General features: G+C 53.0%; 1 protein-coding gene across 3 annotated transcripts in view; it reads left to right on the plus strand.

Moving 5' to 3' along the window:
- The first annotated feature begins 886 nt into the window (after window positions 1–886).
- LOC144950490 (SEC14-like protein 1) overlaps window positions 887–17,320 on the plus strand; it is a 30,823-nt gene continuing 14,389 nt past the window's right edge. The window contains exons 1-9 of one of the 3 annotated variants that reach the window (XM_078880626.1): window positions 887–1,219; window positions 5,041–5,113; window positions 7,521–7,670; window positions 8,681–8,812; window positions 9,096–9,224; window positions 12,078–12,333; window positions 13,051–13,137; window positions 13,434–13,543; window positions 14,545–14,574. In XM_078880626.1, coding sequence (XP_078736752.1) covers window positions 5,051–5,113; window positions 7,521–7,670; window positions 8,681–8,812; window positions 9,096–9,224; window positions 12,078–12,333; window positions 13,051–13,137; window positions 13,434–13,543; window positions 14,545–14,574 — 957 coding nt within the window. In that variant the 5' untranslated portion in view covers window positions 887–1,219; window positions 5,041–5,050. The remainder of the gene's footprint in view (window positions 1,220–5,040; window positions 5,114–7,520; window positions 7,671–8,680; window positions 8,813–9,095; window positions 9,225–12,077; window positions 12,334–13,050; window positions 13,138–13,433; window positions 13,544–14,544; window positions 14,575–17,320) is intronic. The other 2 variants (XM_078880627.1, XM_078880628.1) reach the window with 2 other exon arrangements.

Raw genomic sequence — 17,320 nt, forward strand, 5'->3', positions numbered from 1 at the left:
ACGCTCACAACAACGAGCGGAGCGCAGGGCGGATAAAACGCAACGAGTTGGCACAGGTGGTGGTGCAGCCATCTCAGTCGACCCGTGGCACCCGCTGGGTCTGTCCCGTGACCTGCTGCCAGCAGCGAGCCTACGACACTTCCACGTGGCAGCCACAAAGTGCACCTAGCCTGGCACAGGCGCCGTGGTGACGTCACCGTCACTTGGCGAATGGCGGGTATTGGTATTGGAGTTAACACGGAAAGCAATAGACGACGTTTCGGGCAACGGCCCTTCACAATACATTCGCAACACGTCCATAGCACATCTTCTGGTGCCATGAAGAAGGGTCATTGCCCGAAACGTCGCCAACTATATTCTATGTTGTTGCTTTTCAAGCCACACACGCACAGAGACTTGTTTTGGACCAACGCGGTGGGTTTTAACTCATCATGTGACAGAAAATTACGTAATACGCGTGAATGCGTCAACACGCGGACCCGCTCGTCACGCTCTGGGCGATGACGTCATGACGCCGTCCTTCAAACCGTTGCCCGCAATGAAACCAGAACTCGCCAGCATTGCGTGATGACGTAACCACGATAAAACGTCATCACGCATCCGCACGCAAAGCTTGGGCTCTGAAACCGTGCGCGTGACCATTACGTAATGACGTCATCGCATACCCCCCCCCAACCAAGCATTGACAATGTAACCGTGCGTGTCAGCATTGCGTGATGACGCCACCGCATCACCCACCCCCCAGCACACCATGACAGCCATGCGTGATGACGTCATCGCATAACCCACCCCCCCATCACACATTGTCAGCAATGCGCAATGACGTCAACCCCCTCGTTTATTGCTCGCGTTTGAATCGTGCGTGCCAGCATTGCGCGATGACCTCACGACGCCAATTGACGTCATCCTGCGTCATGGCGGTTTGGTCGGTCGGGGCGGTCATTTGTTGTTAGTGAAGATTATTCTCCCGGTTTTAAAGTAGAATTTCGAACAAATCTCAGCCATGTCTGGCTCGGCGGACTTCATCCTGCCTCAGAAATGCACGCCGCTTATTTTCGCCGACAGTTTTTAGGTTTTATTTCGGACAAATCCCCTCGACCCGAGCCCCCAGCTCTCTCGCCTAGCGCCGCTGCCCGGAGAGAAGACCGTTTTCCCGCTGGAGGCGCTAGGCCGCACGGCATCTCGTCGGGGTTCGGTTTTCTTCACTCCTTAACGTCACGTAAGAGATGTATGAACGTTTTGTGATTGTTTTGAGCCGTCAAAGTTGATATGTTTTAGGTGTATGCGGAGTACGTGTATGTAATGTGTTTGACGTATAATGTAATCGTGTGTGTAATATAATCAGCCGCGATCTCTCCACTGCTGGCTTAAGTCATCCCCACACTCTCACTACCATCCATCTCCGCTTGCACATCGCTCCATCTCCGCCACTGCTGGCTGCCGTTCCGTCACCAGCCTCCCCGCACCGACCCTGTGTATGTTCTTCTTAGGTGCACATGGCCTGGCACAAGCGTCGTGGTGACGTCACCGCCACTTAGTGGCGAATGGCGGTTGTTGTTGTGCACCTAGCCTGGCACAGGCGCCGTGGAGACGTCACCGCCACTAAGTGGCGAATCGCGGCCGTGTTGTTGTTGTTTGTCGGGAGCGGTGGGGGAGCGATTAGCGCGCTGCGCTACGATCCCGGCAAAGGTGCGAGGTCGATTCCCGCTCACGGCCAACACCGGTGGCGATGATCTTAACCGGTCCTGGGCCTCCTCTAGGTCGACTTGGCCTCAAACGAGTACCTGGTGTGCTGTGTAAACATTACCACTGGGGAGACAAAGGCGGCCGGGCGTGGTGCTGGCCACCTATCCCGCCACGTGTGCCGTGCCGGCCTTCATAGGTGCTTCTGGCTCACAGCGCTTGCCCCAGCAATCTGTTCAGGATTAAGGCTACACGGGGGATCTTTGTGTGCGTGTGTCAATATTGCGTTTGAGATTGTGGCAGTCTATTGCACTGCGCTAGGAACCCGGCGAGTTACATTCCCGGCCACGGATATCATCAGTGGCGAATATGTTTCTATATGTACGGTGATAATGTGTACGTGTTTTAGACGTAAAATGTACATTATAAAAGTATGTAATTTAATGTATATGTGGACGTATAGTGTAACGGTTAGCGTGCTGCGCTACAAACTCAGCGACACGAGTTCGATTCCCGTTCACGGCCATCACCAGTGACTTATCTGAACCGGCCACGGGCCTCCCCTAGGTCGACTCAGCCTCAAATGAGTACCTGGTGCGGTGTGTAAACATCGCCACTAGGGAGACAAAGGCGGCCGGGCGTGGTGCTGGCCACCCACCCCCTCGTGTGCCGTGCCGGCCTTCATAGGTGCTACTCGCTAACAGCACTTGCTCCTACAGTCTGTTTAGGCTACACGGGAGATCTTTGTCTATATATGGGCAACTGCTGAGTTTGCAAATCGTAAGCGCAATTAAAGTATTGCTGCCACGACACCTTTAAAATCCCAGTTTCGGGAATTGGTCTATGGGTTTGCTGGCTCCCGTCGTGAGAGTTGTAGATTGACGTTGCTGTGCCCAGTGGTGCCTGCTATAACGTAGGGACGAGTCTTGGCGCTCTATACAAGTGGTCTGGGTGGGATTGCTGGCACCCATAAGTAGACATTTTTGCATTTCCAGCACTGCCTGGGGGAGACTTTAAGCGCAGCCTTGCACAAGTTTTGCGGTCTGTTGTGTTCCGTGAATTGTGTGTGCGTGGCTAGCGGTTAGCGCCCTGCGTAACGAACCCCGCCACCCGAGTTCGATTCCCGCTCGTGGCGACCAACACCGGTGACGATTATCTGAATCGGTTCTGGACCTCGCCTAGGTCGACTCGGCCTCAAATGAGTACCTGGTGCGGTGTGTAAACATTGCCACTGGTGAGACAAAGGCGGCTGGGAGTGGTGGCTGGCCACCCACCTCTTCTTGAGCCGAGCCAGCCTTCATCGGTGCTGCTCGCTAACAGCACTTGCCCCAACAGTCTGTTCGAGGCGACACGGGGGATCTTAGTGTGTGTGTGTGCATGTGCGAGCGGACGCAGTGGTTAGCGCACTGCGCCACAAACCCGGCAACTTGGGTTCAGTTCCAATTCCGAACTGGCCGTGGAAAATATTCAGTGGTGAGCGATGTCTGAACTGATTTGTGGGCCTCCCCTAGCTCTAGTCGGCCTTAAATGCATCAGCTCTGGGAAGACGGGCAAAAATGCATCATGGTTCTCAAGTCCACACCACCCTGGTTGTGTTGCTAGCACCATGACCGGCAACCTTTGTCTACGTTTGGGCTGCTTTAAAGATTGCTCGTGTAACAGCAGCACGTATTAAGGCTGTGTATACACGTGTGTCTGTGTGTGTTTGTACGGGCGTGGTGCTGGCCGCTGACCCCCTCGTGTGCCGTGCCGGCTTTAATTGGTGCTATTCGCGCTTGCCCAAACAGTCTGCTCCAGGCTATACGGGTAATCTTTGTGTGTATTTGTGTAGGTACATGTACTTGTATGTGCGAGTGTATTTCTGCGTGTAAGGTGTATGTAATTATGCAGATGAATAAACAATATATCCCGAAAAAAAATATCATCAGCAGCTAAAGTAGCAATAAATCCACTGCTGGAAAGGCACTTCGTCTCTGTCTCTCACAGCGCACCAATCCATCTCCATCTCCGCATGAGCCAGTCTTCTCTAGCCGTGTTGGCTGCCACATTTACATATTTCATGGTGCTGGCCACCCGCCCCCTCGTGTGCCGGCCTCCGTAGGTGCTGCTGCTCGCGAACAGCGCTTGCCCCAACAATTCATCTTGCTCTTTGGGTCTTCGGTAAAGCCACGTAGATAGGAAAATATCAAAGTCGTTCTACGTGGCTTCACCGAAACACCCAAATAATATGAATTCCTGCAGTCACGAAAGCTTTAGGTCAAGAGTCATCTTGTCGTGTAAGGCTAAGCTGAAATGTCCATCTCATTGTACATTGGCTGTGTGGTGGCCCCCACGTACAATGTGTCCGGCGATGGCGATACAGTTGAGAAACACGAGGGGAAGTTAACTCCACTTTGCTTCCTCGTCACAGCGCCGAGCGTAGTGTTGTCATCTCTGTGTGTATGTATGTTGAACGTCTTTCTGCACCGTACGTAGGAAAACCGTGCTCATATGATGTGAGGCGGGGGGGGGGAAGGACAACAAACTAAACACATAAAGTGGCTCTCAAGACAGGGGGGGGGGAGCCAGGCTCAGAGCTTGAGTCATGGACCTTAAAGATGGATTGGAGTGAGCTTGAGTCATGGACCTGACAGAGGGAGGTCAAGAGTGCGGAGCCGGTGCGGTTACAACGCAGCTTTCCTGCCTGTGATCAGAATCTTTATTGAGACTGCAGGAAGAATGCAATGAGCTTTAAAGCTCTTTCAGCAGATGTCCAGTCGGAGCACGGGGGTCAGAAAGTTAGAAAAAAAAATAATACAAACAGACAATATGAGTGCAAACAATAGTAAAGGTAAACACAGCACTACAAATTGTATTTTTGTTTTTGAAAAATAATCTAATTGTACTTTGCCATGTAAATCCCACTGAGCTATTAGCTTCTTTTTCAGAAGCGACCTGGTCATCACAAATGATAGCTCAACAAAGTGGCTTATCACGTGGAAATGTATTGCAGCCAAATAATCTAAATGCACGTTGATTCCAAATGGGGATGGAAAAAACTGGAAGACCTGGAGAAAAAAATCCACACGACCACGAGGAGAGCGGGACACCACAAACTCCAAATACACAGCAGGCGTCAGGGTCGGGATCGAACCCCTGACCTCCTATATCTCCTAGCCACCAGTTGAAGATGGTCTCAGTCCAGGCACTGGGGAGACAAAGGTGACCAGGCATGTGGTGTTGAGCTAGATCACGCCCTCCGTGTGCAGTGACAATGTTTAACAGCACTCCTCGCTAACAGCGCTTGGCCCAACAATATTTAAGACTGTAAAGTGAATCTGCAACTCCGTGTCTGTGCTCGTGTGTGTGCCGTTGCAGATAAGTCATCATGGTTCAACAGTACCAGTCGCCTGTGCGAGTCTACAAGTTCCCCTTTGAGATGGTGATGGCGGTGAGAAGCACACATATACGTACAAATACATACTCGTACACAAAGACTAAGCTCCCCCGATCGTGTGCCTTGCCGGCCTTCATGTGGGGGGGTGGGTGGCCAGCACCACGCCCCCCCAAGTCACGATGTTTATACACCGCACCAGGTGATCTTTTGAGGCTGAGTCAACATAGCGGTGTCCCAGGACCAGATCGGATAAGCGTCAAAGGTGTTGATCATGAGGTGGGAATCGAACCCGAGTCCTCGAGTTTGTAGCGCAGCGCGCTTACCCCTGCACTGCCACTTCCCACATACATGCTCATACACATATATATACATGCTTACTTACACACGTACATACACAGACGACGGATACACACATGTACATACTCGCACAAACATATACACATACGTACTGCTGTTGACATATACAAGGTGGTTCAAACCACACCCGGTCGCCATTGTCTCCCTAGGTACTAATCTAAGGCTGATTCGACCTCGGGGAGACCCAAGATTGGTTCAGATATTCGGCACACACACGTTATATACACACACACACAATGTACACGCAATCACCCATTTATTAGTTCACGCAATTACTCGCTTATACGCTACTTTCTCGCTCACTCGCCAACTCAATTGCGCATTCCCACACCCATTCACTCGCACACTAAACCACTCACCAACCGGTTCACCCTCTGACCCGTCCACTCACGAACCCCCACTCACGAACCCACTCGCTTAACCACTCGCTCACCCACGTACTCAACCACTCATTCACTTACCCACTTATTCATGCTGTCACTCACCCACCCTTAATAACCCCCTCACTCACTTCCACACTCACCCACTCATTCATTCACGTAAGTCTCAAAGGGCTCTCACCTGGTGAAATAAAGGGTTCTAATAATACTGTGTCTGGGGTATCGAATGTTCTGTTCCAATTGTCTTGGGCAAGAAATCGACTGCGTCACCCTTTGCAAGCAGGGGGTAAACACGAGCTATATCACATTACTACAACACATCCTACGTGCGCAAGCATACTGTAATATACAAAGGCAAAGATCCTCTGTGTAGCCTCCATAATATGTTGGGAAAGTCCTGTTTGTGCACACAAATGTATACAGACAATAAGAGAAACATCCCCCCTGTATCCTCATCAGACTGTTGGGATAATGCTGTTAGCAAGCAGCACCTATGATGGCTGTAACGGCACATGACGGGGTGGGTGGCCAGGACCACGCCCAGTCGCCTTTGTCTCCCCAGTGGTGATGTGTTATACAGCGCACTAGGTACTCATTTGAGGCCGAGTCTACCTAGACGAGGCCCATAACAGGTTTTTACGTCACTGATATGATCCACAGCACTTGCCCCAATAGTCTCTATGAAGGGTCTTTGTGCACGCACAAGGTATGTGGGTGTGTTCACACTTATGTTAGGAGCGGTGGTGCAGTGGTTAGCGCACTGCGTTATGATCCCGACGGTCGACTGGTGCGATGTATGCACATGTCCACCAGGGAGACAAAGGCGGCCGGGCGTGGTAATGGCCACCCACCCTCTCGCGTGCCGTGCCGGCCCACACGGGCGCTGCTACTCGCTAACTGCGCTCGCCCCAAACGTTCAGAGCGGTTGTGGTGGGTGCGGTTGTTTAGGCTCCGGTTCCCCAACTATTGTGCACTCGTGGTGTTTGTGCTTGTATCTATATCTCTGTAAATAAATCAACAGAGGGGGCTGTGTTGCCAGTCTTGCCAAGTCGGCGGTTAAATAGTTTTAAGCCCCTGGGCTGTAGGAACCGGTATTTTCCGTCGGCGTGAGGTCTTTTTTGTTTAAGCAGGCAAACTGGAGAGCGGTGTTCGACCTTTCTGGGTCTCAGAAGGTCAAAACTGCTCCTTAAAGGCTTGCCCCAACAGGTTATGTAGCCTATTAGAGAGAAATATGTCTGTGGATGTGTGCATGTGGTTTCATGTGTTTGTGTGTGCGATTTTGTGTCGGGGGGGAGCAGTAGTGTAGCGGTAAGCGCTCCGCTGCGCTACGAACCCGGCGACCCGAGTTCGATTGCCGCTCACGACCATCAACACCAGTGACGATTTTCTGAACCGGTCCTGGGCCTCCCCTAGGTCGACTCGGCCTCGGATAAGCACCTGGCGTGGTGTGTAGACATCGCGACTCGGGAGACGAAGGTGGCTTGGTCGTGGTGCTGGCCACCTACCCCCTTGTGTGCCATGCCGGCTTTCATAGATGCTCACAACCAGCACTTGCCCCAATGGTCCGTTAAGGTCACCCGGGGGGATCCCTGTCCCTGTGTGTGTGTGATACGTTCAGGCTACACGGGGTGGGGGGGGGGGGTCTCTGTCCTCGTGGGTCTTTATGATACGTTAAGGCTCCATGGGGGGTCTCTGTCCGCGTGTGTGTGTGTGTGACGCGACAGGCGTACGAGCGACGCTTCCCCACCTGCCCTCTCATCCCGGTGTTTGTGGGGAGCGAGCGTCTGGCGGAGCAGCGCAGCGAAGACGGCGCTCTGCACGTCATCGAGAGGAGGTGCAAGCTCAACGTGGAGGCGCCGCGCCTGCTCAAGAAGGTGACCATTGTCGTAATTATTATCATTAAGTAATTCTATTTCATACAGCGTCATTCATGCGAATTGAAACTCAACTAAAGTAGTTTTTAATTTTACCAGGTAAGGCCCACTGAGCGATGTGGCTCTTTTTTTTAAGCGACCTGGCTTTCAACAAAGTGGCTGATATCATCATCATCATCATGTGGACATTTGAACGTTATGGCAGGACCCCCCCGGGGTGCCATAAGCCGCCGGCTCTCGCATCAACTGCGTTGCGACGTCATTTTATGTCCGTTGAAGGCGAACGACACGGCGATCTATTCCTCTCGACGAGCTCTACGCGATGCGCTAATCAAAGTTTCAAAGTTTTGTTTCTTCTGCGCATTAATCCTCGCTGTGCTTGGACGACGTGACAACAGAATTATCTGCGCCAGGTGGATTTTGCGGCGTTTATGTGCGCGGTGGTACGGAGTCACCAAAAGTAAATTTAAAAAATTACGATTTTAACTTCCATTTACAGCAGCCAAATAATCTAAACGCATGTTGATTCTGAATGTGGAGGGAAAAACCTGAGAACCTGGAGAAAACTCCACACGGCCACGGGGAGAGAGAGGCATGCAAACTCCAAATATGCAGCAGGCGTCAGGGTCGGGATGTAACTCACTACCTCCTGCATACCAGTTGAGCTCGGGCCTCCCCAGGTCAACTCGTGGTGCGGTGCGTAAACATCGCCACGAGGGAGACAAAGGTGGCCGGGCGTGGTGCTGGCTGCCCCTCTCTCGTGTGCCGGGTCGGCCTTAATAGGTGCTGCTACTCGCGAACAGCACTTGCCCCAACTACCTATAAAAGGCGATACGTGCATACGTACGCTGAATTTCTTTCACACCGTACGTAGCCAAACGTGCTAATTGGAGGCGCGGTAGTGTGGTGGGGTGGGTAAGCACAACAAACGAAACACAGAGGCGGTTGTGAAGCAGTGAGTTTTTAATCTATACGGGTATGGGGGGTCTTTGTTCTTTTTGTGCGTGCAGATAGCCGGCGTGGACTTTGTGTTCTTCATCCAGAAGAACACGCTCAACTGGCGCGAGCGCACGCTGCACATCGAGGCTCACAACGAGACGTTCGCCACGCGCGTCATCGTCAACGAGAAGTGCAGCTACAGCGTGAGCGCCGCCACTCGTCGTCGTCGTCACCATTACCGTCGACGTCACAGGCGTCATCACCGTCATCATTACCGTCATCATTACCACCGTCATCATCATCACCGTCATCATCATCGTCACCATTGTCACAAGCGTCATCACCAACATCACCATCGGTATCGTTAACATGACTGTCATCAACATTGTCATCTACTGTGCCGGCCTTCATAGGTGCCGGCTAACAGCACTTGCCCCAACAGTCTGTGTAGGCTAGATGGGGAATATTTCTCTTTGTCATCCTCAGGTCCACCCTGACAATGATCAGTGGACATGCTTTGAGCAGACGGCCAGCCTGGACATCAAGTCCTTCTTCGGATTTGAGAGCTCGGTGGAGAAAGTGGCCATGAAGCAGTACACAGCCAACATCAAGAAGGTCTGCCACCCTCCCTCCGTAGTGTGTACGTGTGTGTGTGTACAATGTGCGTGTATGTACAATGTGTGTGTGTGTGCAATGTGTGTGTGTGTGCAATGTGTGTGTGTGTACAGTGCGTGTGTGTAGGTACTATGTGTATGCAATGTGGTGTGTCAAGTGTGCCTGTGTATCTGTGTGCGTCCTCGTGTGTGCCGTTCTGGACTTCGTTCTGGCCTTCATAGGTGCTCGCCAACGGCACTTGCCCCTAGAGTCTGTGAACGCTATACGGGGGATCTTTGTCTCGCCTTCGTGTACGGGGAGCGGTGGCACAGTGGTGAGCACGCTGCGCTTAATGAACCCGGCGACTGAGGTTCAGTTCCCTGTTGCGGCGAACATCTGAGACGAGTGATATCGGAGCATTGCCCCCTCTCGTGCCATGCCGGCCTTCGGAGGTGCTCGCTCACAGCACTTGCTCAAGCAGCCTGTCAAGGCTAATCGAGTGGCCTTTGTATTTGTTTTACAGAGTAAGGAGGCGATTGAGTTCAATCTGTGCCTCTGTGTGTGTGTGTATATATACAGTGGGGAGCCGTAGTGTCGCGGTTAGCGCTACGCTGCGCTATAAACCCGGTGACTCGAGTTTGATTCCCGCTCACGGCCAACACCGGTGACGATTATCTGAACCGATCCTGGGCCTCCCCTAGGTCGACTCGGCCTCAATTGAGTACCTGGTGTGGTGTGTAAACATCGCCACTATAGGGAGACAAAGTCGGCCGGGCGTGGTGCTGGCCACCCACCCCCTCGTGTGCCGTGCCGGCCTTCGTAGGTGCTACTCACTAACACCACTTGCCCCCAACAGTCTTGTTAAGGCTACACTGTGAGGGGGGGAATCTTTGTCTTTATAGATGCAGTGGTTATCTGGACCATTACCTGACGAAATAACAAAGTAATTTAGCACAAGAGCCGGAGGCAGCTCCTGCAGCAGCAGTAGGTGGCGGCGGTGCGCTGTGCCGCTCCCCTGGAGGCCGGCCTCCCGCTCTCTCTCCAGCGCTGTCTCAATCACTTTCTGCTCCTCCGCTCTTGTCTTCCCTTCACTCCACTTTTGGCCCTTCTTGCATTCTGCCCCTCCGCCTTTGTCTTCCTTCTACACCACCTCCCCCCCCCCCCGCTCCATTGTGCTTGCCCACCGCATCGTTCCTGCGCCCCCGTTGTTTTTTGTGTCGCTCGCCTCGTCTTGGTTTTGTTTTGTTCATTTTACTTCTCGGAGGACGTCGCCCACACCCTCAACGGTGAGTACCGTGGCGGCATCCAGCCCCCCCCCCCCCCCCCCCCCGTAAAATACGGCGCGGTCGTGGTACGGCACGGCAGTGTCACAGCAGAGCAGATTTTTATTGTATTATACACGTATTTCGTAGAACGGTAAATTAATTGTAGATATGATTTACTTAATGCTATGTGGAGTACACGGGATCATTTTGACGTTGTTCATTTGAATCCCATTAACTTAGCACGCCGTAGGTGTTCACGGGCAATTTTATGATTCACAATAGATTTTTGGGTTTGGCCGCTACGGAACGATCGCAGAAAATCTGTGTCGTGCAACCCTCCACCACCCGACGTGGCCAAAGAGCAAAAGTTGTCACGTGGTGCAGAAGCGTCGTCGTTTCAGCTCGGTCACTGGTGAGCGGAGCAATCCTCACTAGAAACTTAACGATGAGGTAACGCGGCGTTTCGTTTGAAACCGCGTCGGTCACCGTCGGGACATGAGAGAGAGAATGTCAAACATAGACAAAGTGTTTGTGTGTGTGTACAACACGCGCTTAGCGCTACTCTGCGCTCGAGTTCGATCCACGCTCACGGCCAACACCACTGACGATTATCTGAATCGGTCCTGGGCACTCGAATAGGTCGACTCGGTCTAAAATTATTACCCGTTGCGGTGTGTAAACATCGCCACTGGGGAGACAAAGGCGGCCGGGCGTGGTGGTGGCCACCCACCCCCTCGTGTGCCGTGCCGGCTCTCATAGGTGCTCGTGAACAGCACTTGCCCCCCCCGCAGTCGCGTCAAGGCAATACGGGGGATCTTTGTCGTGTGTGTATGTAAAGTGTATGTCTAGCTGCTCGCTTAGCAGCACTTGCTGCAAATCGTTGTCTTGCCTTTGTCATCGTCTATGTCTATGCACGAGTGCATTTTTACATCTACACATGCAACGGTAGTGTCGTAGTTAACGCGCTGCACTCGGAAACCCGGCGACCCGAGTTCGATTCCCGCTCGTGACCAACAACCGTGGCGAGTTTTTGAACCGTTCCTGAGCATCCCCGAGGTCGACTGGGCCTCAAATGAGGACCTGCCGCAGTATGTAAACATCGCCACCTAGGGAGACGAAGGCAATCCGGGTGTGGAGTTGGTCACTCACCTTCTCGTGTGCCGTGCCGGCCTTCATTGGTTCTGCTCGCTAACAGTACACCGATTGGCACGGTTAGCTACGTACGGTGCAAAAGAAGTTCTGTATGCATACGTACAGCACTCGCCTCATTAGGGTGGCACGCAGAAGGTCGTGGGTTCCATCCCGACCCTAACGCCTGCTGCTGTATATTTGGAGTTTGCAGGTTCTCCCCGTGGTCGTGTGGATCTTTCTCCCGGTCCTCCGCTTTTGCCCCCACCTTTAGAATCGGCGTCACGCGTTCAGATTATTTAGTCGCTCTAAATGTCCACGCGGTGACCAGCCACTTTGTTGAGCTATCATTGCCTGTGATAGCCAGGTCGCTTCTGATAAAGAGCTACACAGCCTTACCCGGTAAAATAAAAATCTTTGTTTTTAGTTTAAAGGCTACGCGGACAGGGGTGGGACCTTTGTTTCTTTGTTCCGCACGCAGGGAAAGGAGGTGATCGAGTTCTACCTGCGGGAGCTGCAGGACCTCGGCGTGTCTCACCTGCCGCGGTGGGACACCGCCCCGGGCCTGCACGGCACGCCAGCCATCGTGGCGGCCGTGGCGCTGAGAGCGGCGGCCACGGCCGACCCTGGCGCCGCCGCTACGCTCCCCACCGTGGCGCCGGCGGGGTCGGGCATGGTGAATATCACAACGGGCGGGGAGGACGGAGGAGCTGAGGGAGGAGACGGCACGACCAGCGGTTAGTGCGCACGCGTTGTGAGACTTTGTGTTTGTGTACGATTATTATTTGAACCGGTTCTGGGCCTACCCTAGGTCGACTCGGCCTCAAACGAGTAGCTGGTCCGGTGTGTAAACATCGCCACTCGGGAGACAAAAGCGGTCGGGCGTGGTGCTGGCCACCCACTCCCTTGTGTGGCGTGCCGGCCTTCGTAGGTGCTCGCTAACAGCACTTGCCCCAACAGTCTGTTAAAGCTATGCGGGGGATATTTGTCTTTGTGCGAGTGTTTAAGTGCTTGGTCTGTGTACGTTGGGTGAGGTACATAATTCGTGACTATGAGCAAAATAGAAGTAAGCTTGGGTTGGACATTACAAGGGACGATGGGCGGGTGATGGAATGATAGCCGAGAGAGAGAAGGGACACAGCACCGCGTAGATCAGACAACGAACGCAATGTTCAAACGGCTCCCGGGGATGATGACCGATGGACGAGACGGAACGGTAGCCAAAGTGGGGAACACGCCCAGGGGCACGACTTCAGCGGAGACGGAGCGATGGCATCGGCCCCGCGTGCCGGAGATGGATTGCACCGTCGTGCGGCCGTGCGGGACAGTGACGGGCGTGGGGAGGCCATCATCCAGCAGCGGAGAGTCAGTGGCTGTAAGATATTAATGTTGACGATGATGATGACAGTGTGTGTGTTGTGTGTCCTTGTGTTTGTGTGTGCGCGCGTGTGCAGTGTTAATCTCGGCCGTGTCTTCGGCCGCAGTCGACCTGGGAGTCCCCGCCTCCTCCCTGTTTGAGAATATCACAGCCACGCCCGATGGTACTACACACAATAAAGACAAACACACACCCACCGCGTAGCCTCTAACACAATTTTGTGGCAAGTGCTGTTCGTCAGTCAACCCACGGCACCTGCTGAGCGTCCCGTGACCTCGTACCAGCAGCGAGCCCTCGACACTCCACGCGATAGCCTCAAAGAGCACCTAGCCTGGCACAGGTGCCGTGGTGACGTCGCAGCCACTTGGTGGCGAACGGCGGCTGTTGTTGTGCCAGCATTTGCCCCAACGGTCTGCTAAGGCTACGTGGGGGATCTTTGTCTCGCGTGTCCGTGCACAGACAAGCTGGACGCGGATTACATCGAGCGGTACCTGGGGGAGTTGACGCCACTGCAGGAGAGCTGCCTCATCCGCCTGAGACTCTGGCTGCAGGAGTCGCACAAGGGCAAGGTGTGGCACTCACGCGCAGTGCACACAGAGTGTACACACAGAGTGTACACACAGAGTGTACACACAAAGTATACACACAGAGTATGCACACAGAGTATGCACACAGAGTGTACACACAGAGTATGCACACAGAGTGTACACACAGAGTATACACACAAAGTATACACACAGAGTATGCACACAGAGTATGCACACAAAGTGTACACACAGTGTACACAGTGTACACACAGAGTATACACACAGAGTGTACACACAGAGTATACACACAGAATATACACACAGAGTATACACACAAAGTATACACACAAAGTATACACACAGAGTATGCACACAGAGTATGCACACAGAGTATACACACAGAATATACACACAGAGTATACACACAGAGTATGCACACAGAGTATGCACACAGAGTATGCACACAGAGTATGCACACAGAGTATACACACAGAGTATGCACACAGAGTATGCACACAGAGTATGCACACAGAGTATGCACACAGAGTATACACACAGAGTATGCACACAAAGTATACACACAGAGTATGCACACAGAGTATGCACACAGAGTATGCACACAGAGTATGCACACAGAGTATGCACACAGAGTATGCACACAGAGTATGCACACAGAGTATGCACACAGAGTATGCACACAGAGTATACACACAAAGTATACACACGGGCAGGATGTGATGCTCGTACACACAGTAAAAACACAGTACACGCAAATACATTGTTACACATGAACAACGGAATGCCTATGCACACAGCACACAGACTTACACACAATCTAAAGTAAATCTAAATATTACGTCCATACATTTGCGAGAGACGTGCAAACCCAGGGTTTAAACTTTGCACCCGGCAGAAGTTGTCTCCCGACACGGCCATTGTGAACCTCTGCCACGTCCACCGTCTCCTCATCGTCTTGTGTATGCGTCTGTCCCCGACTTGTCCGTCCCTGTCTCCATGTCTCCCTCGCTCACTCATTCTCGTAGTCAGAGGCAGAAGACGTCAGCTCAGCGGAGGTAACAATTAGCTGTGATGTCCCCACACTGTTGAATGTTTAACGCTGTTCATAACAGGGTGAGCTTGGGCTACGGAAACGAGTTTATAGTGAAGTGGCGTTCTCCAGACGTCTTGAGACTCGGCTCCAGGAGACCGGGTCTCAGGGTCTTGAGACTCGGCTCCAGGAGACCGGGTCTCAGGGTCTTGAGACTCGGCTCCAGGAGACCGGGTCTCAGTGTCTTGAGACTCGGCTCCAGGAGACCGGGTGTCAGGGTCTTGAGACTCGGCTCCAGGAGACCGGGTCTCAGGGTCTTGAGACTCGGCTCCAGGAGACCGGGTCTCAGGGTCTTGAGACTCGGCTCCAGGAGACCGGGTCTCAGGGTCTTGAGACTCGGCTCCAGGAGACCGGGTGTCAGTGTCTTGAGACTCGGCTCCAGGAGACCAGGTCTCAGGGTCTTGAGACTCGGCTCCAGGAGACCAGGACTCAGTGTCTTGAGACTCGGCTCCAGGAGACCGGGACTCAGTATCTTGAGACTCGGCTCCAGGAGACCGGGTCTCAGGGTCTTGAGACTCGGCTCCAGGAGACCGGGTCTCAGGGTCTTGAGACTCGGCTCCAGGAGACCGGGTGTCAGTGTCTTGAGACTCGGCTCCAGGAGACCGGGTGTCAGGGTCTTGAGACTCGGCTCCAGGAGACCGGGTGTCAGGGTCTTGAGACTCGGCTCCAGGAGACTGGGTGTCAGGGTCTTGAGACTCGGCTCCAGGAGACCGGGTGTCAGGGTCTTGAGACTCGGCTCCAGGAGACCGGGTCTCAGGGTCTTGAGACTCGGCTCCAGGAGACCGGGTGTCAGTGTCTTGAGACTCGGCTCCAGGAGACCGGGTGTCAGGGTCTTGAGATCCAGCTGCAAGAGACCGGGTTTCATGATCCTTTCCTCTTGCCCAGCGTCACAAGCATGCATGTATCTGCTACTTAATAACTTCGAGATTGAAACGTTTTAGCTATTGTAGTGTTTTGCACTTGTTGTTGTGTTCTTTTTGATATGTTTTGCATACGACATAGAAGATTTTAATGATTTTGCATGCTTTGCAGTGCGCGCGCGTGTGAGTGTGCGTGGTGCTGGCCACCCACCCCCGCGTGTGCTGTGCTGGCCTTCATAAGTGCTACTCGCGAACAACACTTACCCCAAAACTCCATTAAGGCTACACGGGGGATCTTTGTCTTTGTATGTCAGTGGGGAACGGTGGCGCAGTGCTTGGCACACGGCAGTACGATCCCAGCCACCTCCATTTGATTCCCGGTCACGTCACGAGTTGTCGGAACCTGTTCTGGTCCTCCCCTAAGTTCACTCGGCCTTAAATGAGTCCCTGCTACCAGTGTGTAAACGTCAGCACTGGGGAGACAAAGGCGGCCGGGCGTGGTCACTTCATCTCGTGCGCCGTGCCGGCCTGAGTAGGTGCTCCGCTGACAGCACTTTCTCCATCAGTATTAATGACTCACCGGGGGGATGTTTGTGGCTTGGAGCGTGTGAAGTGTCTTGCATGTTTACAGACGTGGACAAACATCCCCCGTCTCTAGCCCCCTGTTGTAGCCCATTGGGATAAGTGCTGTTTGCGAGCACCTGTTAAGGCCGGCTTGGTGTACACGCTTGTCGGAATGGTGGTGTGATGAGTGTGTATGTACTTCTTTCGCACCGTATGTAGCCAACCTTGCTAATCGGAGTTGCGAAGGAAGGACCGCAATCTGAACACAAAACGCAGTTGTAAAGAAATTAGTTTGTCAATGTGGGTGATTTAAAAGCGCATAGCTCCTGTGGGTTCCTAATATCGGAGGGAAGAGCGTTCCAGACGGCCGCAGAAGCGCGCATCTGAAAGCGCGCGGTGCAGTACATCATCCAAAATACCTCATCTTGGTGTGCGTTTTGGTCGGTAAGAGTGGCACACGTGAGCCGGGTTTTTATTCCCGTCTCGAGCACCTTTCGATGTGGACTTGCTGTTCTGCGTGGGGTTTCTCCGTGTTCCACAGTTTCCCACCATAGCAGACAATGTTACCGCTCTTGGGCCCAAAACATCCCAATGCTGAAAAATGAAAGCATCACACGAACTCCGGTCATCCTCATGGCAGCGGCTTTTGGCTGGCCTTCGAACAAAGACGGCCACTGCACCACGCGCTGCTGGATTCGCTTCTACGGCCGTCTGGAACGCTCTTCCGTCCGATATTAGGAAGCCACTGGAGCTGGGCACTTTTGAATGATCATCGTCTAGATTGACGAACTGCTTTTTGTATTTAGTTTGTTGTCCTGCAACTCCGATTAGTGTGGTTGGCTACATAAGAAAGAAGTTGAACATACAGATGTACACTGCAAATTACTCAATTGGGATCGCACACAGCAGCAACGTTGCCCCTCTACTACGGCAAAGACTTAGCGCAGGACCCTCCTGAAAGAGATTCTTGAGACTCGGTGAGGTTTTCCCGGTGTCGGCAAAGAAAACGTTTTTGGGTTTTTTTTCATTAATTAAAAAATCTGAAGCAGATCCCGAGTGCGTGTGTGTACGCTTGAACCACGCGTGCACATCTGCCTGTGTGTGCGAGTGCTGTGCGACTACCCGAGTTAGACTCCCGCTCACGACCAACATCGGCGATGAATATACGAACCAGTGCTGGGCCTCCTCTAGGTCGACTCAGCATTAAACGAGTAGCTGGTGCGCTGTGTAAATATCGCAACTGGGGAGACGGTGCTGACTGGGCGTGGTACCAGCCACCCCACCCCC

This window comes from Lampetra fluviatilis, chromosome 58, assembly GCF_964198595.1.
Source record: "Lampetra fluviatilis chromosome 58, kcLamFluv1.1, whole genome shotgun sequence".
Classification (NCBI taxonomy): domain Eukaryota; kingdom Metazoa; phylum Chordata; class Hyperoartia; order Petromyzontiformes; family Petromyzontidae; genus Lampetra; species Lampetra fluviatilis.